Genomic DNA, 26,173 nt, shown 5'->3' with positions numbered 1-26,173 from the left:
TATAAATATAAAAGTGGGTGAAGCATAATGACTGTAACTCCGTGGAACGTGGGAAATCACTGCATGTAACTCTTGCCAAAGACGTACCCACATTTCCCATTAAAGGTGCACTGACAGGCTCCCAGTTAACGTCAAACTGTGATCTGTTAAGTGTCCAAATTTGTCGCGAGGGAACTGAATGCTCACTCCCACACTTCCCACAGAGCAATTTTTTTGACATTTATTGAGGAGTTCCGAACATGCTGGAACATCGTCTGGCAAATTTTAGGGGCTGGATAATTAGTACCCACACCAACACCAATTACTCACCCGGGCTCTTCATTCATCTTCTGATGAAGACAATCTCATCTATGATTCATTCCTTCACTTTAACCTTCTGTTCTGAATGGTTCTTGTTTGTGTGATGTTATTTTGGGCATGTCCAGTGAATCAGAGCTGTCTGTCAAGGCAGATAATGACTTCGATGTAGTTGCGGAGTCTAACACCAGAATCTGTTGTGATTTTTCACTGTGACAAATGTCTGGATTTGCACTTCTGTGCTCCATCAGTAGGCTTATTGCCTCTGATCAAGTTGATTAAGCTCCTTCAATGAATAGTGATAGAGCTCAGTGTTTCTGTTTTGTAATTGATTAGAACTTCTTTTTCTCTCATTCTTTGTCTTCTATTCCTGGTTTATATACATTTACATACACACACAAACAAAAACAAAGCATGACCTGCCTTCTTAGATTTATACATTGATATTCTGGGGATAATTTTCACATCAGTAGAAGTGACACATGGTAAAATTTAACATAAGCCAGATAGATGTTATTTAGAGCATCACTAATACTCATCCAAAGTAGAGGAGAATCCCACAGTCTTGTTATTAGCTTCTCATTGCCACTTGTATTGATTTAAACTCTGAAATCATAACACAGCCTTGCCTACAGTGCATCATTGATTTGTTCAACCTGAACATATTATTCACAGGATGCCACATTTACATTTGAAGTAAAGCCACACTGCTTCGCGGATTGTACTTGGGTGGGGATCACACACATACTGCCTGAATAATTTTGCGTATGCCACCCTTAGAAAACCGTCACCCCAGACCTACTCCTCAAAAAAGCCTTATTGTTCCTGCTTTGTATTCTTTCAGCCCTTGGAGTCCATCTGATCCCATGCTGTCTGGATGTGTCGATTTTTGTATGTTTAAAATGTTCTCCCACCAATTAAAAGAAAATGTTCTTGCAAATTAGAAATAAAAATATTTGAATTGACTCACGTAACAGCTATTTACATTGCTTTTTCTAACAAATAAGTATTTATTTGTTTATCTCTCAAAATGTTGGGATTTAGGACCAGGTTTGGGGTCATCACTGACCTCACAGGGTTAAAGGTAACTCATCTCTGATCCAAACCACTACTGTAGGTTTGTGTTTTGCTTTTTTGTGTGTAAAATTATTGTTATTACAAGAAAACAGTTTTGTTTTTTAATTATTATTGCTCTGGGGCCTTTTTTTCACTGCCTACCCCAGGCCATTAGACCTGAGTGTGCATCCAGAGTGCTGCTCACAAGGCACTGTTTAGAGACCTGAGGTACTAACGAAGTTATACCTGCTACTCTGAGCCAAATAACTGGTGCTGGAAACACTCCTCAGAGATTTTGTTTGACATGAGGATCACAAAGTTGCTGCAGTTGGCTGCATATCCTTGATGTAAATCCCAAAGATGCACTATTGGATTGAGCTCTGGTTCCTGAGCTTAGCGAAGTAGTGTCACTTGGTGTGGTCTGGTGTGGTTCAAGATTTGATGTGCTGTGCATTCAGAGATGCTCTTATGCTCTGGCTGTTGCCTGTTGCTGTAGCAGTCTGACCTTCTCCTCTGACCCCTGCTTCAGCAAAGTATTTTCACCCAGAGAACAGCTGCTCACTTCATATTTTCTCTTTTTCAGCCCATTCCCTGTAAACCCTAGAGATGGTTGTGTGGGAAAATCCCAGCAGATCATCAGTTTCTGAAATACTCAGACCAGCTCGTCTGGCACCAACAACCATCCAACGCTCAAAATCACTTAAACCACCATTCTTTCACATTCTGATGCTCAGCTTGAATATCAACTAGTTAGGCCTGACCCCTAAATGTAAATTAGTGTTTCTGCCATGTAATTGGCTGATTCGACACCTGCATTAATAAGATGGTGACTTGATGTACCTAATGAAGTGGCCAGTGAGTGTAAATGTTTAGGGATGCTTTTGTTAGTTGAGTACCAGACATGTTATAGTTTTGTGTCCTCCAATTAGTTTTCATTTTAATTTCATTTTGACTGTTTGATTTTAAGTTAGTTTTATTTAGTTAGGGCTTTTTTGTATTTCCGTTTAGTTTTTCATTAGTTTTAGTGTTTTTATTTAATATTGTATGAAGGAACATGCCAGAGGCAAGATATAGGAAAATCAGCATAAGTAGCACAATACAAAACAGAGCTTTTTGAAAGCAGTTGACTCACAGTTTTGTAGAAATGCTAAGTCTCAGTACAAACTAAAGCCTCATCAGGCAAGCTGTGATAATACATTTTGCCAGACTGACAAGGAGTAAACCTAAAGATGTTTTCTTTATAGTTTGAGTTTATTTGAGTTAGTTGTTCGCAAAATCATTTCAGTTCATTTTGATTTTTTTTCCCTACAAAAAAATATTTTAGCAAACAAACTAAAATTGTATATTTCACGTTAATTTTCAGTTTCAGTTTAGTTACAGTAACCTTGTTAGATAGATAACTAGTTCAGAGTTCTCAATTAGGGCCTTCGGGTATAAAGACAGAGCTCTCGAGGATTCAGCACTAGACAGCTCCCATCAAGTCCGCACAGGCAGAGCTGAGCAGACAGCGGGGGTGAAGCGGACATGATCCAATCAATCTCACATTGGATATGACCCTGCGTGGCAGCTCAGTGGGCACATTCTAATCACAGTCGTTGAGCCTGCAGCGGACTCACCAGCTCTTTGTTCCCACATGTAACCCGAGGGTGGGGTGGGGGTGCTTTTCAGTATACGCTTAACCCCTCTAATTCCCACTGAAACAAACCCCATGCTATATTTTGTATAGAAGTTACCCATATCGCTCTTTTTGTATTAAAGGTCTAAACATTTACGAGAGAAAATAACCTCATATGCGCTTAGCGAAAACCACAGCAGTTCACGTAAACTCTCGGGAGCTGACGTTTTGTTTTTTTGTTTTTTTGTTTTTTTTGCGTAAACGGAGGAGCTTCTGTTTGCATCCCACAAACAGTGACTCCAAACGGTGTCAGTGTGATTGATTCAAACACTCAAGTCATCACCAAATCACCATCTACATTATGCAGTCAGCCCACTCCTGCATATTTTAGGGCTTCAAATGAGACACTAGATGGCAACCACGTTGGCAGTGAGTCTGTGTGTGCGTGTGTGTGTGTGTGTGTGTGTGTGTGTGTGTGTGTGTGTGTGTTTGTGTAGGTGTGTGTGTGTGTGTGTGTGTGTGTGAGAGAGAGAGAAAGAGAGAGAGAGAGAGAGAGGAGGGGGGTGAGTTACGTCGGCGTGGGACAGTGGAGGGACCGTCTGCTCATGGCACTCCGCTTGCAGCTGGAGGCGAGCTGCAGAGATGGGAAACAACTGAACAGCAGGAAATGAGATTAATGCGCAGGTAAAAATTGTTGGATCGCAGTCGGACGCATGAGTTGCCAATTAAATTGTTTGAACTCGCAGATTAGATTGTTGTTGCCAGGTGGGAGTAGATCTGCAGTGGAGGGAAAGCAGGGGAAAATGTGCCGCGTCTGTTGCGCCACCGGTGCGCTTTCTGGGGACGGAGCGAGCGACGGCGACGCGCTGACACCCCGCTTTTAGATGGCTCCAACATTTGGGGTGCAAAACAGGTGTCAGGGAAGTGTCGTCACGAACCCCGGAAGCCGGAGGAGGTGGGAACATCAGAGGGAAAGATGGCAGCGAAATCCGATGGTCGCGGGGTCGTCACCGGTTTCGCCCAGCTGCACAATCTGGACGAGGTGGTGGGGACGGGAGAGGACGACACTCGGGACGGCAGCTCATTCCACATCTGTCACTGCTGCAACACCTCGTCGTGCTACTGGGGCTGCCGGAGCGCCTGCCTGCATTACCTCCGGGGGAAGGGGAAGGGGAAGGGAAGAGATGCAGCGCGACCACCGCAGGAGGAACGCCTCTGGCTGGACTGCCTGTGGATCATCCTGGCACTGCTGGTGTTCTTCTGGGACGTGGGGACCGATTTGTGGCTGGCCGTCGACTATTATCACAAACAGGACTTCCTGTGGTCAGGCCTGACCCTGTTCTTCGTGCTGGTGCCCTCGGTTCTGGTTCAGATCCTGAGCTTCAGGTGGTTTGTCCAGGATTACACGGGGGGAGGACTGGGCTCCGTGGAGGGGCTGAGTAGTCGTAGAGCTACAGCCAGTTTGCAAAGAGACAGGTGCTGCCGCCTCTCCGTCTGGGTCTGGCAGACCCTTATACACATCTTTCAGATGGGACAAGTGTGGAGGTAAGACAAACTTTTAAGTTTGGGCCTCAAAAGAATCGGTTAAGCTCCTAAAAGCGCAGTGTTTCCAGCTCCTCTCGCTCTATCCACTCAGCCAGCCTTCTAACCTCTTCTTGACTGTCACCTGGTATAACCCGATCTTGTGTACATGGCTGGGGTAAAAAAAAAAAAAACACATCAGCACCACGGTGATGCCGTTACGCTCGGCTCTCAGCCTCATTGTGGCTCACATGTATGCATTTACATTTCTGCTTATTTCGACATTCAGTCACACCACGCGCGTTTTCGTTGCGCAAATGTGTCCACATCTGCACAGAAATCGCACCGCTGTGCGTGCACCACAGTGCGCCATTGCGCTTTTGTGGGGAGGGAAGAGAGCTATTTGCTCAGACGGAGCAGGTAGTAACCTAAAGCTCGTGTGTGTGTGTGTGTGTGTGAGTGTGTGTGCGTGTGTGTGTGTGTGTGTGTCGCTCACATCACAGTGCACAGTCGCCTCAATGCACCCGCTTTCCCCTCCCCGCATCAGATACTCCAACCAGAGGCCAGACGAGCATCTGTTTTCACGGCTCGCAAAAACTACATCTTCCCCCCACAGACATGATGTCATCGATTCCTCTGCGACGCTCGACAGATTTTGGTCACCAAAATCCGCTTTTTTTGGCCATGCAAATTGATGAGCCGGGGGGACTACGGAGATGCTTAAATGTGTAGATCTCAGGCGCGCAATCTGTGACATCTAGAGTCTATAGTAGTAAATGTGACACCGGTGCGCATAGCTCTCCTACTATATGTGGGCTGTTTAGTCGGAGCTTCTGGCCGACGAGTTGTTGTTGTTTTTTGTTTTTTTTTTGGTGCAGACAGACGCAGTGGCTGGCATTTAATGGAAGAAAAAAAAAGTAATGCATGACGGCTGCCCAGAGAGAAGTGGGGAAAAATGTAAAGCAGTACACCGTGGGAACCGGCGGAAGCGTCCACCTCATTCTTTTACGGTGTTTGTGTTTGAGAGCAGCCTTTTTGCTCCTCATCGGACAAATGGATTTTTTTTCCTAAGCCATGACTGGTTTTAGTGTGATGCACAATAACATCTGTGCTACGGGCTAAATTACTCACACGCGTAAGAGTAAAATGTGAACTAAAACTCACTGACCTTTATGGAAAAAATGGCACGGGCAATTAAATTAGATAGATCTCGTGCCATTTCTCCAATTTTGAGCCTTGCAGTTTAGTGTAAAGAAAAAAAAGCCCAATGTCCTTTTTATTTTCTTGAAAACAACAACAACAACAAAAAAACAACAACAACCCAAAACAACCTCACTACTGCACTAAAGTTAAATTTAGTGCTTGCTGGTGCGTCTCCAGTAGCTTTCCCCCATCCAACCCGTTTTGAGGTACACTTATAGGCTGTTAGACTGATTAGCTGCAGTTGCATTGGCTCATGTTTATTTACTCTAGTGTGGTTCGATTGATTATTTTTGCTCATGTCTGTAGTGGGTTGAGGGCATGGAGAGTGCACCCAGTCAGGCACCCAGTCAAAGACACTGCTTGTGTTGATGGTAAAAGTGGTTGGTCATATGCATCCTAAGTAAAAATGTACAAAAATGGAGAGAACCCCAATTTGCCTAACCTCATTGTTGCACACTCTGTTTTAGAGAAATACCACTGAGCATTTGCTGAAACACATTAGATATTTGCTTCTCTTCAGATATTCAGCATGTAAGGAAAAACACTGATGTAAACAATATAATTGATTATGGCTGTATTAATTACACCAGGGTCCTGGTAGACATGCTGGCTCAGTGGCTTGGCTTACAGAGATTTGTAAATGGAAGTGAGCCATCAGTAGTGTTATTAGTCTGATATGATTGTGTGCATCTTTGTTTAGGTGCCTACGAACTCCAGTAAACGCATTATATAATAGCAGCTGGAAAATAGGTATTTTTTCCTGTTCTATTGCCATATTTAAATGAGCTCAGTGCCACACTTGAACTATTTTAAAAAATCATTTTAAATATATAAACTTCCACATGCAGCTGGCTTGCTTAGCTAAGCTCAAAGATGGAAATGGGGGACCCCAGCCTGACTCTTCCTGTATAATCTCCTCTGGTTGCCTGGTAACTGTTCCCCTGACCCCAGCTGCATAACCGTAAAATAGCAAAGTTAAGTTTATACCAAACAACTTCAACTTTGCATGAACATGAAAAGTAAGAATTTGCACAAGAGAAATCCAAGATGGTTAAAGTGCAACAACAGACCGGAGTGATTAAACATTGCTTATGAGGAACTCAAGGAAACATAATGTGTTGGTGTGTATGTTGTGACAGCACAAAACCTGGGGGCAGGGGATCATTGTCAGGCCCTTTCTCCCTTTGGACATGATCCGCCTGGCTGCTGGTTTGGAGTGGAGGGTCAGAAGCTGCTCTTGTCAGCTTAGTGAGAGTTCATAACCTGAGCCCCACAGGGATAACAGTTGATATGGAGATTATTAGACGCTGCAAGATGCCACCCTGCCAATAAGCAGCATATGTTGTCATACTGCGCTGCATCATGTGGCGTGCGTATATATTAAACTGTTCTCTACCTAGTTCACTTTGTTGCATTTCATCAGCTGTGTCTGAACTTTGAGAAGCATGTCTTTTGTCTCTTTTATGGGTGATGTTGTTGTTTTTTCATGACTGGATTTCAAATGACCAATAATGGCCATTCTCAGGCGAGCTGCTGCAGTATCAGTTTGTGAAATGTTTTGCCATCATTAATACGAGGAAACAACCTGAAGTGCTGACAGGAGTCAAAAACGCTGCCTCGTCATGTCTCATTACTGAGTTCTACTTTCAATTCTACATTCAATTAGTTCCTTTCTTTCCTCCCTCTCCTTCTCTGTGTACCTGAGGACCGAGCCGATGACAGAATCGCCGAGCTTGTTTTGCAGTTATCTGCTTGTTAATTGTTGACAGAGTGGGGAGGATTCCTCTCCCATCTGTAATTCCACTATGACACCGGCTGTCCGTAGCTCTTTCATGTCCTCTCTCCCCGTGAGTCGCCAGCACCGCTGATGGTGTCTCCTTGAGCTTTAGAGATTCTCCTCACATACGCTTAGCGGATCGCACATACACAGCGGTCTCCTGGCAGCACGATGAACAGCTTAATCAGTGTAAGCCCAAATTAGCGCCTGGCTGAAAGAGAACTGCATCCATCCGCACCTCATTGCAGGAATCCATACAGAAATTTCAGATGGTTTCAGGAGGTTGGGAATTCCCCGCAGAACCGGGGCGGGGCATAGTCTACCCCTTCTCTTTTTTAATTCTAATAGCTGTGTAAAAGTGGCAAGGTCCTGTGCTGTTCCTCCAAAGTGAGCAACACTTGTGCAGCAGCGATTGCTAACCACTAAAAAGTGAATGCATAAACATCACATTGCTTCTTCAGCCACAGATACTGGTATTTGGCAAAACATTTTTAAAGATTGTTCTAACACGACTGAAGCGTTTATTGGTTTAAACAAGGAATCCAGATGTTAGGCAAAACATTCGGGTTACATGTCCCTACACATCTGTCTTCTGTCTTGTGTGGTTGTTGGCTGAAGGTGAAAGTGTGCATCACAGGTTAAAGAAGCGGAAGTCGTGGACATATTTTAAGAGGTTGGAACCATCCAGTATTGTCGTTTTTTAAACCAACCTTAATGATTAAGGTCAGAATATTTCACATTCTTCTGCATTAACTTTGGCCATTCTTGTTTTTTTTGTTTTTTTTAAGCTGTTTCTCGTCAGCTCCCCGACTAAGGGCACATTAAGAAAATATGCATCAGAGCAACAAGTGGCTAGTCTGAGACATCCATTCCCATTCAGCGTTTTAAACATTGTCTCGTTCAGCCCTGGATAAAAGACTGTACGTGGTATATTATGAATGACAATTAAAAGTGCAGCACGGTGGCACGGTGGTTAGCACTGTTGCCACACAGCAAGAAGGTCCTGAGTTCAATTCCACCATCAGGCCGGGGTCTTTCTGTGTGGAGTTTGCATGTTCTCCCCGTGTTTGCGTGGGTTCCCTCCGGGTACTCCGGCTTCCTCCCACCGTCCAAAGACATGCAGTTTGTGGGGATAGGTTGATTGGAAAATCCAAATTGCCACTAGGTGTGAATGTGCAAGTGAGTGTGAATGGTTGTCTGTCCCTGTGTGTTGGCCCTGCGACAGACTGGTGACCTGTCCAGGGTGTACCCCGCCTCTCGCCCTATGATAGCTGGGATAAGCTCCAGCGCCCCCTGCGACCCTGAAAAGGATAAGCGGAAGCGAATGGATGGACAATTAAAAGTTTCATGTTGGTGCTTTTATAAGTCCAGTAGGTAGCCATGTGGGTTGTTTGAAAAAACAAAATCCTTCTGAAGAGGTTGTTTTTCTTTTAAAGGTTTTGGTGATCACAACTGGCATTTGAGAAGTGATCTGAAAGATGGTGATAATTTGTCAGAATATAAGAAAAAGGCTGGGGAGCTGAGCCTCTGTGAAACGACTGCTCTGCTGGTGTCAGTGCTGAAATTCTACCTCGAGCACCAAGAAAGTTTCAGCGCCTCATCTTGGTATTTTTAACCTTATGAGGTCCTGGTTTCAGATTACACTCAGTGAATATTAAAGGGTGCTAGTATACATGGGACTGTGTATTGATTTTTTTTTTTCTGTCTCCCAGGCATATGCAGCTCTGTTTTTTCACAGTGTTGTAACCACAGTGATGAAGGGGTCATCTGGGAACTGCGTACCGTGTTTGGATATGATCAAATTTGCTTGTCTTATTTTGTATTTGGTGCACATTTTGAGTCCTTTCTCTCACACACTTTAAACCGTCACTCGGTTCTTGACAGTTTGTCAGCGCACAAGGGAAAACTTTGAAAGTATTATGGGTTTATGTATATTTTTCATTGTGCTATGTCCATCTGAATCAATAGAGTAGGCTGAAAGGTTTCAATCTGGTTAGCGAGAAAGTAGTATTTTAAAGATGGTGTCTAAGATCATCGTTGTGTGTGGGATGTATTACTGCTTTTTTTCCCACTCTTATACATTTTTTTTCGAACTCAGTGCAAGAAAATGAAAAAAGAAACATCTGCAGTGTATATGGAGAATTGCCAGTGAGATTGCTACTCAGACCGGTTAACATATAGCGTCACTCAAATCCTACGAGCATCTTGGTTTTTTCTCCAGCTGAACAGAAGCCAACAGCGTGGGGATTCCCCCACCCCCACCCCCACCCCCCCACCAATTCCTCACACCCCCTTACTGCAGCAAGCAATGTTTAAACACTGCAAAATCTGGTTGCTTGGATTATGCTTTAATCCAAAAAACAAGAACGGGCTTACCACCAAGCAACACGAAGGAATCGCCTCATGGTCGATGTCTGCCTGTGTTTCAGAGCCTGGTAAATATTAATACAGTCTGCGAAGGAGTCAACAAAAGCCTCCCTTGGCTGGCTGGGCTGCTTGTAGTTGCCAAAAAAGGTTTGTAGACGCAGTGAAGCAAGACACTGAGATGATTCAATGCAACCAGCTGACATGTCAATGCAAAAAAACACAAGAAAGACAAAAAAAAAAACAACAACAAACAGCCGAGAGGGTGAGAGAAGGGAACGATGAAGGCTCGGATGGATTGGTGATTGGCAATTACATATTGAGAGTTTAAAGCGGTGAAAGATGGGAACATCTTGTTCCCTCCGCCGTGGAGGCACTGGAGTATTTTTGGAATGAAGGGAAGGAGCGATCGATGCCTGGGGTCTTATTGGACTGCTTATTCTCTTTGCTGGTAGCAAAGACAGGGAATCTCCTTTAAAATAAGATATATAAAACATATTATGTATTTATATTTACATGCTAAAGACATCAAAATACATCAGCTAGCAAACCTCTATATGCTTTCCCTTTAGAGAACAAAAAGCTGATAAGAGCATGCGTGCATGGACACCAAAACACTTGGTTTTTTTTTAAATTCAGGTGCACATCGACCTCTGTTGTGTGTTATTTACAGGCAGCACATTACATTCCAATTGGTGGATCACATCAGTGTAATGCTGCTCATTTTCTCATTAGCAGTGATAACAGGGAACAAACCTTTAAAGCCAGCTCTCCAAGAAAACCCCCAATTATGTGACAGAGGAGCCCATCAAAATACCAGAAAAGCCGGCTTTCTCGGGAATGCGCCGCAGCCGGGGGTAAAGAGACAGAAAGCCATAAATGGCAGAGAAATATTTGCCTTAGTCATTTGAGAAGCGGAGATGAGGGGGAGAGAGTTGAAAAAGAGAACTCAATTGCTGTTTTGGTTCCGTTTCTTCATGATTTCGGTTGAGGCTGCAGCATTGCTGGAAAACGTTTCATTCAGTGGGTATTCAAATCCAGATGTTTCACCTCTTAATAAACAGATGGGCGATTAAACTGGGTCTTGTAAAAGACTCAACAAGCTTTAGCGGAGGGTTTTGACAACACATGGGTACGTAAGGGTAACCCCGTAAATAAATGAGTAGCTAACGTGTTGGTTCATTCCAGTCTTGTTTCTACAGGCGGCAACGCCAGCTGTCACTGTAGAAGGCTCTTAAGTTCAGTGCAGGGCAAATGAATACGGATAAAAAGCATGTGATCATGCTTGATTTAACCGCCTCAGGCTGGCCTCCTAAGCAAAACAATATTTTGTCGTAGACGCCTGAAGGCCCTGATGCTAAATTCTTTCTGCCTCTCCACGCTGTTCAACAGACAGAGGCAGGCTCATGACTGAATATCAAGCACACGGGGGGCAGATGGGTTACCAGACAGAGATCTGTATGCGGATCACACAAACACACACACAGACACACACATACGTGTGTACATGAACCTCAAGGGAGTAGGGAGAAGCTGTTTTTTTATACACCTCTTTATATGCAGTCTCACGTCACAGCATCTTGCTCTCTTACAGGTACCACACACCTTGAGAATAACACATTTCCAGGTCCTGTTTCTCAAGGCGCTTTGATCAGAGAGTGGTGAGTCAGCTGGCAGTGAACTCCTCCTGTCCTCCCGTGGCTCTCTCCTTTTGCCTGAAGTCATCTCCTTCACTCTCTTCCTTAGAGAGTACAGTCTGCCTTTTGTTGCTGATTGAGTCAAGCGTGTTTGTGACGCTGGTGACATTTGGAGCATTTTTATCAGACTACATGACAAATAATGCGGCTTGTCTGTGTTCCAGTTTTGGTGAATGAAGGTGTAGCACCAGATAGCAAGGATTTGTTTCTGTGGGGTGGATTCATATACATTCTCTGAAAGCAGGCGTGCTGACCATGTTAAGAACCTAAAGTGTGATTTAAATCACTGCATGGCATTAAAATGAGGGTGACATCACATGGGCTATGTCCATCTTTTATGTACAGTTTATTGGCAGTAATATCAAACGACTTCTTAAACTGCCCGTCACCTTTTGTTTGTTGTTTTGTTTGTGATTGTTGTACGAAACCGTACATTTATTAATGATTCTAAAGTAAACATGTCTTTAAAAGGCACCAGTGGGCTTGTGAGTGCCTCAAACAGTGTAAAAATGTCCCGAGAACGGGGCTAACATGGGTGTTTTCATTCAAACCCAGCCTTATCTTTACATTTGATTAGACAAATACTCGCCAGATTCAGAGTATTGTTCAATTTGCCTTTGTGTATGCTAACATGTTTACACTCGCCTTTGCTGCTCGCTACAGTTGTAGCTTGCCAGCTTGTGGAAATTGGCTTGTGACGATGTAGGATTTATTGACTCTGAAGTCTCTTGTTTGCTCAGCGTGGCGTGCGGCTGGTTTTATTGGCTGCATCATTTCGGTTCCCGGTCCTCCCTACAACTGTCTGCTAATCCCATTCTCCTCTAAACAAAACCCTAAATCGGCCCTTTTTTGCCACTTTCCCCTTTGAAGCCTTCACAACAGCACGTGTGATGTATATTCCCCCATTACCCAACTGCATATTCTACTCAGAGAAAATCATTACGTGGGCCCATGGGCTATCCAGTGCGAGCTGAAATACTTGCATACAAAAGCTATTTTTCATCTAGAGTCCCTTGCCTAATAGCTGCATCTCTAATATATATTTATGCCCCTTTTTCTCCTGGAATAGGTGAGGCCCACACTCCCAGATGGACCATTTGAGTTCATCATGTGTCCTCCCCGTATAGTCTCTCTATCCATTAGTGCTTCATAAGCTCTGTCTACCCTAACATATGTTTTTATTTTTATCCCTCTCTCTCACTTACATCTATTAATGTTCTCAGCCTCCTTATAAACCCCATTACTTCCCCCTTCATCTATCCTGGAAGTAGACACCACACAGTCTTATCCTCCCCTGCTGTAGTTAGAAAGATGGGACTCTCTACACGGTGTGCAGTGTCCCTTACCACTAGTTAAAGTCATGATGCTGCCTCCCTCCCCTCTATATTTCTCTCTATGTCTGTGCCTCTCTCTCTCTCTGTGTTGCCTTCACATAAAGCTGCATTTGACCTCCATTTCTGTCAAGGAAACTGGAGCATCTGGCTCCTGCCCCATTACAACACAGCGCCTCTTCCCTCCCTGCCTTCCTTATCCTGCCATACCACCCAGCTTATGCTCCCTGCAGAGCCCATTTTCAGATCTCCCACGTTCCGTTCCTCATTTCCGCCCTGACAAAACGTCTCGTTCCTGCAGGAAACTGTTACACCTCAGTTCAAGAGTCCACCTGTGGCGTAATGGCTCTATTCTCGCAGCTCATGGCATTCCTCTAGATTCACAGCTTTCCACACGGCCACTTATTTATGCTCTGCTGAAAAGACCGCATGCAACAGAGCAAGTCATAGTTCACGTTGTAAAAAAAAAGGGAGAGGGCACAGTCTTTCATTGTAAAATCTGAAGCGTCTTCGAAGGTGCGTTGAATGAGATTTCGATGCTAGGGCAGAAAAACAGGTTTAAAAAGGTTTGCTGGTATTGCAGATCCCACTGAGAATCAACACCCGGCCGTGCAGTGCGTGTGTGTGTGTGTGTGTGGTGCAGCTTATGGCCACTTTTCAACTCAAGGCAAAATAATGTTAGTTCAGAGAAGCTGCAGGCAGCCCACGAGATCACACCAGCTGACTGTACACAAGCTGTTCAGTGTGAAGTGGAGAAAAACAAGCAACAGGTGAAGGAAGGCAAACATCAAGCCAAACAGAAAGCAGTCTTTCTCTCAGTAATTGAACCGATAAATCGAGTAGAACATATAACATTAGAGTGAATAATAATGCAAAGTATGCAAGTGTTTTGCCGATCGAAATAAAAACTCACAAACAAGTGATTCCAACAGGACGCACGGCATATTCTGCTTCTGCAGGTTGTGTAAGGAGCTGGAAGAATCTGGTTTGATATAAGCAAGAATATTTTCTGCAAGTGGGTAAAAGTTGTTTTATTGCCACTTTAAGGAAGATATTTCAGCAGACTCTTACATAACAATGTGAACAAACAGGTTCAAAAGGCTTTTAACGACTTTACAGCCTGAGCATATATCATCCCAAAGGAGCTCAGGTGACTGTGGAGGCCATTTGAGTGCAGTGAACTCACTGTGATGTTCAAGAAACCAGTTTCAGGTGATTTGAGTTTTAAGACATGCTGTGTGCTTCCTGCTGTAAGCAACCATCAGAAGGTTGGCATGCTGTCAAGGACGGACACCATCAGAAGCAATAATCAGGTAGACCATCGCATTTAAACAATGCGTATTTTGTGCAAAGGGATGCAAAGTTTGTCAAGAAAACATCCCCCACACTAGGGCTGGGCTATATCATACCGTTCACGGTAATACCGGTGTAATGATGGGCAACGATAGGAAAATGAAATATTGTGATAGAATATGGGTAAAACGCGCATGCGCAATGCGCAGAATGAGAATAGCGAAAGTGGATCATTGAATGAAACAGATGAACCAGAACTGGTTTGTAAAAATGCTGCAACTTCAGTGGTGTGGAACTGGTTTAGCTTTCCTCCGTCAGATACACAACAGAGCACTATTTTTGGTAGCGCATGCTAGCGGGCTGTCGTTATTACCTGTTGTTTGGAAAATACGGCACACTTAAAATCAATCCTTTGATTTTTCTGAAAATCGACAGTGTCCCTTATAATCCCGTGTGCCTTATGTATGAATTCTGGTTGTGTTTACTGACCTGGAAACGATTTTATGTACACGGCGCTCGAAAATCTGTCAAATGTTTCAGTACGACTTTGCTAAGCTACGAAGCCGCACCGCTTGATGGATTGTCGGAGCATTACGGCTATCGTAGGCGGAGCCTTGCGGAGTGATACGTACTGTGCTTCAACATAATATTACCGTATTGTGTGTGTATAACCTCTTTTTAAGTTTTGTGGATATTATACATGGTTATGCTGAGGATATGTCGGCCAGTTTCCACTGGAAATGCCTTTTTGTTAAACTGTCAGCGAGGAATTTGCATTTGCACTGTTACATTTTTATATTTATTTTAATGCACTTAAAACAGCTGCTTGTTTAAGTGAAAATACATTGATGGGTTGTTTTTTTTTTTGCACTAATAAAGTTGAGGAGTTGTAAAGTATTTTGTCTCGTGTCAATTATATCGTCACTTATATCGTTATCGCAAATTTTCAAATGTATATCGTGATAAATATTTTTGGTCATATCGCCCTGCTCTACCCCACACCATTAAACCACCAATAGCAGCCTGATAGAAAACAGGACGAAGCCATGATTTCATGTTGTTTACACCGAATTCTGAACCTGCCCTGTGAATGTTGCAGCACAAATCGAGTATCGTCAGACCAGGCGACATTTTTCCAATCTTTTATTGTTAAATTCTGGTGATCCAGTGTGAATTATAACCTCAGTTTCCTGTTCTCAGCTGACAGCGGCAGTGCCTTGTGTGGTTTTCTCCCCGCTGTAGCCGATCTACTCCAAGGTTCAATTTGTTGTGCGTTCAGAGATGCTCTTCTACATGCCTTGGCTGTAACAAGCACTTATTTGTGTTACTGTTGCCTGTTATTGAAGCAGTGCACCCATTCTCCTCAGACCTCTGGGATTAACAAGGGCATTTTCACCCAGAGAACCACAGCTCGCCTGATATTTTCACTTTTTCATACTATTGTCTGTAAAACCCAGACCCTGGCTGGTTGTGAGGAAACCCCCAGTATATCAGCAGTTGATCTGATGATTGGTTTGAACTTTTGCGACCATGTCTACACGCCTCAGTGCACTGAGTTGCATTTGGTTCGCTAATTAGATATTTGCATTAACCACCAGTTGAACAGGTGCATCTAACACATTACAGTATGCTACAGTCGAGGTCTAAGCAGTTAATTTTTCAACAACTATTAGTTTCCACATGAAGTATTCATAAGAGGTGCATAAATGATGACTGGATATTTTACAACATAATAATCCATTCTTAACAGTGTGAAAACCAACACTGAAAAACTATTTATACACACAAGCACACACACACACATACTCACTCACACACACTTTGATGCTGTCTGCGCTTTATTCATATCTAGTCGGTGTCTTGAAAGCTGGCTCAGCAGTGTTCAGTGACGACCACCATTGTTTGAGTCTAATCATGGCCGACGCTCCAGGCGTCAGTTTGATAAACAGACAATCTCTGCTTATAAATAATTGAACAGCCCCGTTAGTTCTCATGCTCTCTCAGTGTCACACTTGCAGTGTTTCACACTCTTCTCTTCTCATTCTCATATTTGCATGGTGATACCCTGCTTAGTGAGCTGTTACACTCACTGAGAAATTGGGAATGTGGCGATAGAAAGTCAAAAAGCGCGCACGCACTTTCAAGAAAAACCAAAACCCCAATGTGATGTTGTGCGGAGCGTGCACGCCGTCTCAGCTCGCTATGCCTGGATTTACCCTCTGAGACAGTTTTATCTAGTCTTTTGCTGAGGTACTGTAACACTTCCCTCATTCCGGCTTTCTTGCAAACAGACGCTCGTGAAAGCGATCCTTTTCTCCAGATCCCAACGAGGAAACAAAAAAGTGCACATTTCTTTACAGTATGTGTAAACCCACATGCTTGAATTCATCTTGGGCTTTCACGCGTGACATTTACTGTAAGAAAAACATCTGTTCTGTCCTACATAATGTTAGTGGCCTGCTCGTATTTAGAACAGCCTGTATTCAGGCCTCTTGCTCAGTAGTCCATCGCTGTCCTTCTTGTGTCCTTCTTTTCTTCTTTATGATTGCGGCTGGATGGATTTTTCCTTTATTCTGGTGGCTGTGGTGAGGCCGAAGAGCTAAATTGGGTTCTTGTGGAGGGCTGAGAGCATCACAGGAGAGAGGTCATCTGCTCAAGAGACCAACAGTGATCAGTTAGATGTCATACATCACCACCACTTCAGGACTAACAGGGAAGGGGGTTCATTAAAAGTGCATTTCATATGTTGGGACTATTTTCTCTGTTTACCAGTCATTTTTCTCTCTCTCTCTCTCTCTCTCTTCTGACTCTTGCCCCTCCTCATATCCTTCTGTCTTTGTTTCTATTTGTGTCTGCTCTTTGCACTTCCTGCTTCCCCTCCCACTCTTCGCCTTCATCCCTCTGTTTTTCAGCTCTTATCTCATGTCTGTTTGTCCTCAGAGCAAATTACATATTAACAGGAGTCTGAATGCTTTGTGCTCAGCAGGCCATTTAAATGCATTGTGGTCAATATGCCTGGCAGCAAAAGCAGCAATGCCCAAACAAGTTTCTATAGATCGAAACGGTTGCCTTTGCAAAGGTTTTTTAAGAACTGTAGAGTATGCAGACTTTCCCCCTTTTCTGCAACAAAAGCAGCAAGACTGACTTTATACTTAAGTCGGCTCTTACTCATATCTAAATCTGTTTGTTTCCAGCTACGTGTGCAAACGTGTGAACAGGGATGCATGCATAGGCGGCGTGAATGTGCTTTTGCCTTATGTTTCGATGAGTGTTCAGGAGCACTCGACTCGTCTCATATGGTATAGTGTAAAACATCAGATTATATGCTGTGAAGTTTTGCTCTGCGGCAGCACATGTTGCAACACTTCTTATGTCAGATTCAGACCTATATGAAAAAAGAAAACATAAATCCAAAGGTTCTGAGAGAAGAACGACAGAAAGGGAAATACGTAAGACGACAGACATCGCACAAAATAAAAGTTAAGCTATATATGTGCGCAGCGGGTTGATTCTTTGCAGTGTTTGTAGTCAAGATGACTGAGCAGTCTCAGTGCTGAATTCAGGTCAATTTCCCCCAGAGACAAGGGTTTCAATGCCACTTCTTAGGCACATTCATACACATACACTTGTGTACAGTTTAATATATATATAATATTATGAACATGGAATTCTAGTATATAAGGAATAATTATATACAGTATGGACATGGATTATGGGCCCAATATGTCAGTGAACATTGCTCCATTTGGTTCTTCCCCTGCAGTGTTTTGAGGATGAAATGGAGTCAGTGAGATATTTTCAGCCTCCGTAACTGAGTGGATTAGTCCACTATTCCTTGAAGGGACATAACAGTGTAAAACTGCCACTGTGACTCCCCTGCCTCTATACGGATTACAGGTTCAGAAGAAACAACAAGAAGCGTGCTATGAACATCTCATATGCAGTATATCCTATACAATACTGTCCAAGAGATTTAGATGGAGACGTTTCAGATGGAACACGTGTGATTGCTCCCAAATGTGTTCATTCAGCACACGAATGCACCCGCAAACATACAGTCACAATCTGAGTGAGTAGCAACAAGAAGAACAGGGAGTTGCACAGCAATTGCTTTGGTTCTGGCCTTGATTTTAACTTTACAGTCATATTTTGCAGAGGAGCCTTGACAAGTCCATCCAAGTGCCCCAAAAACATACCTGCAAAGATTCTTGAAGAATGTGTGCAAGTATTAAAATTTGTTAGATCATGATATATTTTGGTATTTGGTTTCTGCTTAATCAGCAGATTACCAAGAATCTGATGTGAGGGCACACAAATGGATGCTTTGTTCATCTCTCACAGCTTTGGTGCTTGCAACATGTTTATCTTTTTATTTATATCAAGAAACTTTCATGCAGCACATTTCCACCAATGTGTTATGTCCTTTCTTGTGTTTGGTGTACAACCAGGTGTAATAAAATCCATCCAAGAAGGAGTTTTAGCAAACTGTCAATTTCTGGATGGCATGAAAATATTACACACCAGCCATTTTTTTCTTTTCTTTTTTTTTTGAAATTCAGCAATCCAAGCCATATGGCCAATTTACAAATTTTTAACCTCGATGAGCAGTGACGAGCAAACACATTTCCGAACGCGACACGTCTTTATGGTTGCCATTTTCACCCTGAAAATTGTTAGCAACCCCACTTGCTGTTTGCCTTCCCTCACATTTTGCAGTAAATGGATTTATGCTCTGTGGATTTTTATGTAGAACGCGCCAAGATTAGCAGGACGTTTAATCATGGAGCCTTTTGAAATAAGCTTAACATTTATCCGAGTGCAAGGCTGGGAAAAAAAATAGCATGGGAATTCTTTTTCGTCCGCTCTCAGGAGAAAAGTCCTTGGGAATGGAGAAAAAAAGAGAAAAAAAAAATATCAAGCAACGCTATCAAATATGTGGGTGTCTTTTTATTGATTTATTCGAGACTATTTTGATGCAGAATTTCTGTGGAAGACTTTGAGGCTTTTCCCACACTATTTTCATCCAAGCGAGAGAAGGTTGCTTATTTGATCATTTATTTTTGTCCACTTTGGCATTTTCCCTCTCACTGCCACAAGAGATTGCTGACTGGGTTTTGTCTTTTTGGGCAAGGCTGAGCTTTCCGCTCCACTCTCTCTCTCACACACACAAACTTCCCCAGTGGGCACAAATCTCTCTTTTGAAGACGAGTCAGTGTAACAAAACATGGAGCAATATAGATAGTAGTAGAGCATAAGGGCTCCATTTCAAATATGTATTCACAGATAATGGCGTTTTCATACCTGATTTTCTCAAACGCTTTACTTGAAAACCTCTCAAAGTGGTGTCTGTGAACCTGTGTGTTACTAAAAACAAAATGCTCTCCTATTATTACTGTAAAACCTTGTCATGTAGAAACTTATTATGATTTATGAACAGAGCTTGCAAAGAAAAGCGTCTGGACTTCTTTAAGTTGCTTGAAGACGTTTCACCAGAAGAAGCTTCTCGGATGAGAGGTGAAACATCTTCAAGCAACTTAAAGAAGTCCTGGCGCTTTTCTTTGCAAGCTCCTTTGACTACGATGACCTGGATGACTGAGAACCTTCACAGATGTGGTTTATGAACATATTTTTATCTTACTCATGTAGAATAGTGACACAAACAATACTACTTTAAACATAAGTTGTACATTAATTTATCTCATGATTTAAATTAAATATAGCATTAGCTGTTAGCTATCTATATTTACTATTAATGCAATATTTAGTAACATGCCATTAATTCATCACTTTTAAATTATTAGTTTTAAATAACAATTTTCTTGAGTTGGTTCTTTCTGACTGAATAACAAAACATTTTTAATCTTTGCATTTGCAGTTTGGTTTATTAAGATCAAAATCACACATACCTGGAGACTAGCCGGTGCCCCCCTGGCTACCATGGGTCACTAAGGGAAAAATGGTTGGTGGCTGGTCGCTGGCAAATGGAGGGTGACATTGGTCGTAATTGCACATACAACCTCCTTGCGATTGCTTTGGTCACTATCAGAAAGTGTGAAAAGTACAATGTAAATCTCCTGTGAATGGAGACTGTTCTCCTTAAAAGTAAATGTTATACTTACCATCTTGATGGGTGCTCAATCATCCAGGTAAGTAAATCTCCAAAAGTTGATTCTGTTTATCTGGACGTAGCGTTTTCAGTGGGAGAAACATTTCGTCACTCATCCAAGTGGCTTCTTCAGTCTCAGTGGTTGTTGATCAATGGTCATGATAATTTGCATAATTATGATTAAGGAACTGACCTCCCAGCCCATTGTTCCTTCAGTAGGCTGGTTTCAGTCATTATGCAAATATACTGTTTATAAGATTGGGGAAACCTGCAGTCAGCTGAGACTGAAGAAGTCACTTGGATGAGTGACGAAACGTTTCTCCTACTGAAAACGCTACATCCAGATGAACAGAATGAACTTTTGGAGAGTTATCCTTACCACTGCAACCAACACATTTTAAAAGCCACAGCTTTTTTTTTGAAGGAGAATCTCTGTTTTTGGAGGAGTCACAGTTTATAGTTTGCACTCAGCGAGTAGTGGGCCACAGCTTGCAGATGAGATGCCAAAATGGTTGGTGGCTGGTCGCTGGCAAATGGACGGTGACATTGGTCGTAATTGCACATACAACCTCCTTGCGATTGCTTTGGTCACTATCAGAAAGTGTGAAAAGTACAATGTAAACTGTGAATGGAGACTGTTCTCCTTAAAAGTAAATGTTATACTTACCATCTTGATGGCTGCTCAATCATCCAGGTAAGTAAATCTCCAAAAGTTGATTCTGTTTATCTGGACGTAGCGTTTTCAGTGGGAGAAACGTTTCGTCACTCATCCAAGTGGCTTCTTCAGTCTCAGTGGTTGTTGATCAATGGTCATGAGAATTTGCATAATTATGATTAAGGAACTGACCTCCCAGCCCATTGTTCCTTCAGTGGGCTGGTTTCAGTCATATAATATGTTTATAAGATTGGGGGAAACCTGCAGTCAGCTGAGACTGAAGAAGTCACTTGGATGAGTGACGAAACGTTTCTCCTACTGAAAACGCTACATCCAGATGAACAGAATGAACTTTTGGAGAGTTATCCTTACCACTGCAACCAACACATTTTAAAGGCCACAGCTTTTTTTTTGAAGGAGAATCTCTGTTTTTGGAGGAGTCACAGTTTATAGTTTGCACTCAGCGAGTAGTGGGCCACAGCTTGCAGATGAGATGGCATCTTTCATGCAAACTGCCAGCAAACATGGTATTCAGTGGACAAAGCAAGGGAGGTTTTTGGTGCAGCATCCTCTTTGCAACTGATTTCACCCAGTAATTGGCAGCAACCACTCGCCAACCAGTTGGGGAATACACGCTTTTGTGAGTTTTCAATTTTCTAGGCCTGCATGATTGAGGCCTAACGTGCACATACACGTCCCATGACATGGAAAACATTTTGAAATATTAGCAGACATTTAAGACAACTTGCAGTTACATCATTGTATTACTGTCATGAAATGTGAAGAGGACTGAAGTGCAGCTTGCAAACAAACTAACGAATCCTTCAACTAACAAAAGCAAAGACGCCCCAAAGTCTAAAATATACATAAATCCCAAAAAAGGAAGCACACAGCTGATACCGGGGAAAAACAAAAGTCCAAATAATACACGACTTGGAAAAAAAATGACAAGGCAAAAATCCAGGCAAACAGAATGATGAATTTAGTAAGAAACACCAGAGGAAATTCAACAGTGGGATCTGACAAACAGAGAGAAGGTGAAAAAATAATTAAAAACTAGTTTCGGGAGAGTCTCAAAGGGAGGAAATAAAATTACCATAAGACAAGAAAGAAAACTAAGTACAATAGGAAAAAGCAAAATTAAAAGATAACCAACACTGGAGATTAACCTAAACATTATTACAGACAGGGTAGCATTGAAGGCTCACCAACCCATTTGCTGCAAGGCTATTTTAAAGGCCTGAGTTTGATTTTACTTGGGTCATTTGCTTCTTCTCCTGCTCTTCTACTCTTACTCCCACTTTTCCTGTCCACTCCTGAAACCTGTCCTATCATAATAAAAGCTAAAAATCCCCCTAAAGTATGAAAAAAAGCACAAAGGGTGAAAGCAAATGAACGAGACAGAGGAAACACTGAAAGTGAAGGTTAGACTATTAAAAAGAATGAGACCAGAAGAATTTAACAAGATCTAAGGCTTGGAATCTAAACTTTGTCGTGAAATGGACAATGAAGTCCAAATAAAAAGTGAAATGAAGCTAAATATGACCATAATAATTGACTCAAAACAGGAAATCAAACTAACCAATAATAGACAAGAACCCAAATCTCAAAAGCCACACCAAGCTCTTGGATCATGAAAATTACATAAGACTATATTTCATTACCAACTGAGAAGGAGGCCACCATGCCCAGGGATATCCTTTGCTATTCACCCAATGTCAGCAGGGATTGGTTCCAGCCTCCCCATCTGCACTCAAGGGTAAGAGGATGGATGTATAGCACTGCACGGCTACCAATGACAACTTGTAATAGGTCTTCTGAGAGGTTTTGCACAGTATAAATCTACACTTTTACCTATAATTATATTACATTTTTATACCAAGCCAAATGCTGTTAATGCTGTACAGTGAGTTTGACACTTCAGATGACTTTGTGTGTTTGTGTATTTGTGTGCATGCGTGCTCACATTCTGGCTTGTGCTGTTGTGTGGTTCGCGCCTGGATGTGGACTGTTGATGACGATTTGATGTGTCAGGTTTCATTTACACCTGTCCTTGCCAGAGACACTGTGAAATTAACTGAGCCAAAACACAAAGTTGCCTAAGGTTTCTCCAAATGTCTAATCAGTCATTAACATGCCTTACCTCAAAGTTGCACGTCTATGTGCAACATAGAGGAAATGAGAGGAAAGAGCAGAGCAGAATATCTGTGCTATGTGTGTACGTAAGTGTGATTGAAGGAGAGAAAGACTAAGAAGGAGACTGGGAAAAGAGAATATAGGAACATGCTACAGTAGACACTGATTATGAGATTGTAAAAATGCTCTGCCTGCTGAGGGAGATTTCCCAAACTCATTTGTTCTTTAGTGAGAATTATTAAATAGATCATCTGGCAGTACAGTAATAATGCAATTAATTATTCACTGCTGAATCCCCAGTACAGTTTTAATTAGCTCTTTGCACAGCATCTGCCCATCAGGATTACAAAAAAACAAAAAATAAGTGACACTTCCCACTAAACATTGGGTGTCGGATAGACGTGCAGATCTTGACAATATTAGGTCTGTCGGTCCATGACCAAATCTGGACATCTATACGACGTCCAGACTAGGTCCAGAATTTGGACACCGAACAGCGACCCAAGCTGGACATGAATACGACGGCGTTTTCTGGACATCACGTGGACGTCTATGACAGGTGCAGGAAATTTACATGAGCAATACATGTAATAGATTTTTATTTACAAATATCAACGTTGTTATCAACATGATACATGAATACAGATTATTTAAAAACAAACAGAATTTATTGTGTGTTAACCTACTGATTTATTCAAGCATTATAAAAACGACATCTAAAATGAGTCATTTTTGACATTTTTGTTTGAGTTGTTTTTTAAGTTTGACATTAAAAAGACATCCATAGGGACCACGTTTGGACTATAAATAGCTTGTACATGGAGGTCCTACAGACATGAATACTAGACGTTCAGTAGATATTGAAAAAAAGACACCCGGTGTTATAAAACAACCTCTTCAGTGGACCAGAATTCTACATCCAAAAATGACATATAAAATACATTGGCGCAGTGGGTTCACTTAACCAGAGTTAGGAGAGTTGGAGAACTTTTCATAGTGTTGTTGTTGGAGAACACTATGAAAAGTCTATCCATCCATCTATTTTCTTATCCAAGGATGGGTTGTGGGGGGAGAATCCTAAAGAGAGAAACCCAGACCTCCATCTCCCCAGCTACCTAAATTAATCTTATCTGGGGTTATGCCAAGCTTATCCCAGGCCAGCTGAGAGATATATTCTCTTTAAATGTGCTCGGTTTACCCTGGGACCTCCTCCCAGTACGACACCGCTGCAACACCTCACCCAGGAGCTGCCTAGGAGGCATCCTAGTCAGATCACCAAACCACCTCCTTTCAATGTGGAGTAGTAGCGGTTCTGCTCCGAGCCCCTCTCAAATGACGGAACTCCTCGCTCTATCACTAAAGGAGAGGCCACTCTTCAGAGAAAAGCTTTTTTTCTGCTGTTTGTATCCACAATTTCATTATTTCAGTCTCTACCCACAGCTCGTGGCCATAGGTGAGGGTGGGAATGTAGGTTGACCGCTAAATCAAAAGGTTTACATTTATGCTCAGCTCCATCTGCACCAGTGCCATATCCACATCACTGCATTACCCTATCCGTCTGTCAATCTCCCTCTCCTGTCTTTTCCTGTTGTTTAATTTTTAAAAATGGTCTTGAACAATAAGTTTTTCTTTGGACACTGGCTGGTTGTCACTCATTTTCAGTCCAGTCCTTGTACCCGAACATTTTCAGAGGAATGTTCTTTTGTTTTTAAACCACTCAACACTGACATATGAATCATTTAAGCGTTCAATAAGGCATCTAACGCAAGGGATGAACCAGTGTTGTGTCCACACATAATCGATAACTTAGCAAATAACTAATTTTAAATGGTATCTTTAAAAGCTGTGTTACTAATAGCCTGTCACAAAAATACATGAGTTGTTCTCATTCCTGTAGTTGAATCTGCTTACAAATTGTCAAAGATAACACAGTTTGATAGGCATGAAATAGTACTTTTGCACCAATGAGGTGATTTCCAAACAGATAGCAGCTGGAAACTTGGCATAGCTCAGCATGATGTGAAGTCTGTCCTTAAAAAAATGGAGGGAAGTTGAGAAGTGGAGGACAAAAGAAGAAGCCACGCCTTAAGAAACCAGAAAAAATATCTAGCAAAGACCTGACACAGGACCTGAAAAAACCATCTACCCTTCAGTTAAAAAAATGAATGCTACTCTGGATGGAAATAAATGTTCTGACATAGCATGTGCTTACTGAAGTAATGCCACAGTGAATGTGTGTCATCATCAAAGCTAAAGGTAGCCCAATGAAATATTCGAGAATGTGACTGTGTTTTGGCCGGGCAGTTTGAATGATATTTGTGCTTTCTTATTAGTTTGTATGAAAGTTTCTACATGAAAAGAAAAGGAATCTGTATTTATGTGAAAATATATAAACAAAATTATTTACTCAATGTAGTGAAAGATGATAAAGATTCTGTTGCCGAGATATCAGCTGACAGTAATGAAAAATTTAAATTATTTACTGTAACGTGGCCATATAACATGGGTTATTACAAAGGTTTGCTTAGGGTAAGTGGAAATTGTGACTAAAGCAAATGAACATAAAGAACAATTTTTGAGAACCCATCAATTCATCTGCCTTGTGAAGTTTCCCTCTTTACATTTTTTCTTTTACTATCTAGATGCCTTGTAGGCAGAGAGCTAAAATGTAGACGCGTGTATTGAGAACTGTTAATTAGGTAATGCCCTGCTGCAAACTGTGACCTAGATTCATAGCAGAGCCCTACACTGACCAGTCAGACCGGCGCTGCCGTACAGTGGCAGTGCTCTGTTTTCATTAAAAGCACACTCAGCTTCAACCATGCGTAGAAAGATGAAGAACAAAAAGCACAAACCCTCTCTTGCTCACTCTGTGTCTCTTCTTCTCTCTGCCTGTATGTTTCATCAAATGTGCTCAATAAGAGAAAATGGATTTGAAGTATTTATTTGGGTATGAAATTCCACTCCGATTTCACTCTATCATGAGACAAAATATTCATCAAGCATTGGTCATACAAAAAAGGAACAAAAGAGAGGTTTGTAGTGAATTTAGATGTTGAAATAAGAAGTGGAGGAAAGCCTATATTTGGCTTAAAGATCCAAAAGCCACTTAGAAAGGGGAG

The 26,173-nt window shown here is 42.1% G+C and overlaps 1 protein-coding gene across 1 annotated transcript in view; it reads left to right on the top strand.

Moving 5' to 3' along the window:
- Window positions 1-3,571: 3,571 nt before the first annotated feature.
- The window catches only part of xkr6b (XK related 6b), a 76,186-nt gene continuing 53,584 nt past the window's right edge, over window positions 3,572-26,173 (top strand). The window contains exon 1 of the mRNA XM_006797168.3: window positions 3,572-4,513. Coding sequence (XP_006797231.1) covers window positions 3,945-4,513 — 569 coding nt within the window. The 5' untranslated portion in view covers window positions 3,572-3,944. The remainder of the gene's footprint in view (window positions 4,514-26,173) is intronic.

This window comes from Neolamprologus brichardi, chromosome 15, assembly GCF_056152115.1.
Source record: "Neolamprologus brichardi isolate AB-2024 chromosome 15, ASM5615211v1, whole genome shotgun sequence".
In the NCBI taxonomy this organism is placed as follows: Eukaryota; Metazoa; Chordata; class Actinopteri; order Cichliformes; family Cichlidae; genus Neolamprologus; species Neolamprologus brichardi.
The sequence above is the reverse complement of the archived record's forward strand: the minus strand, read 5'-3'. Positions and strand labels throughout refer to the sequence as shown.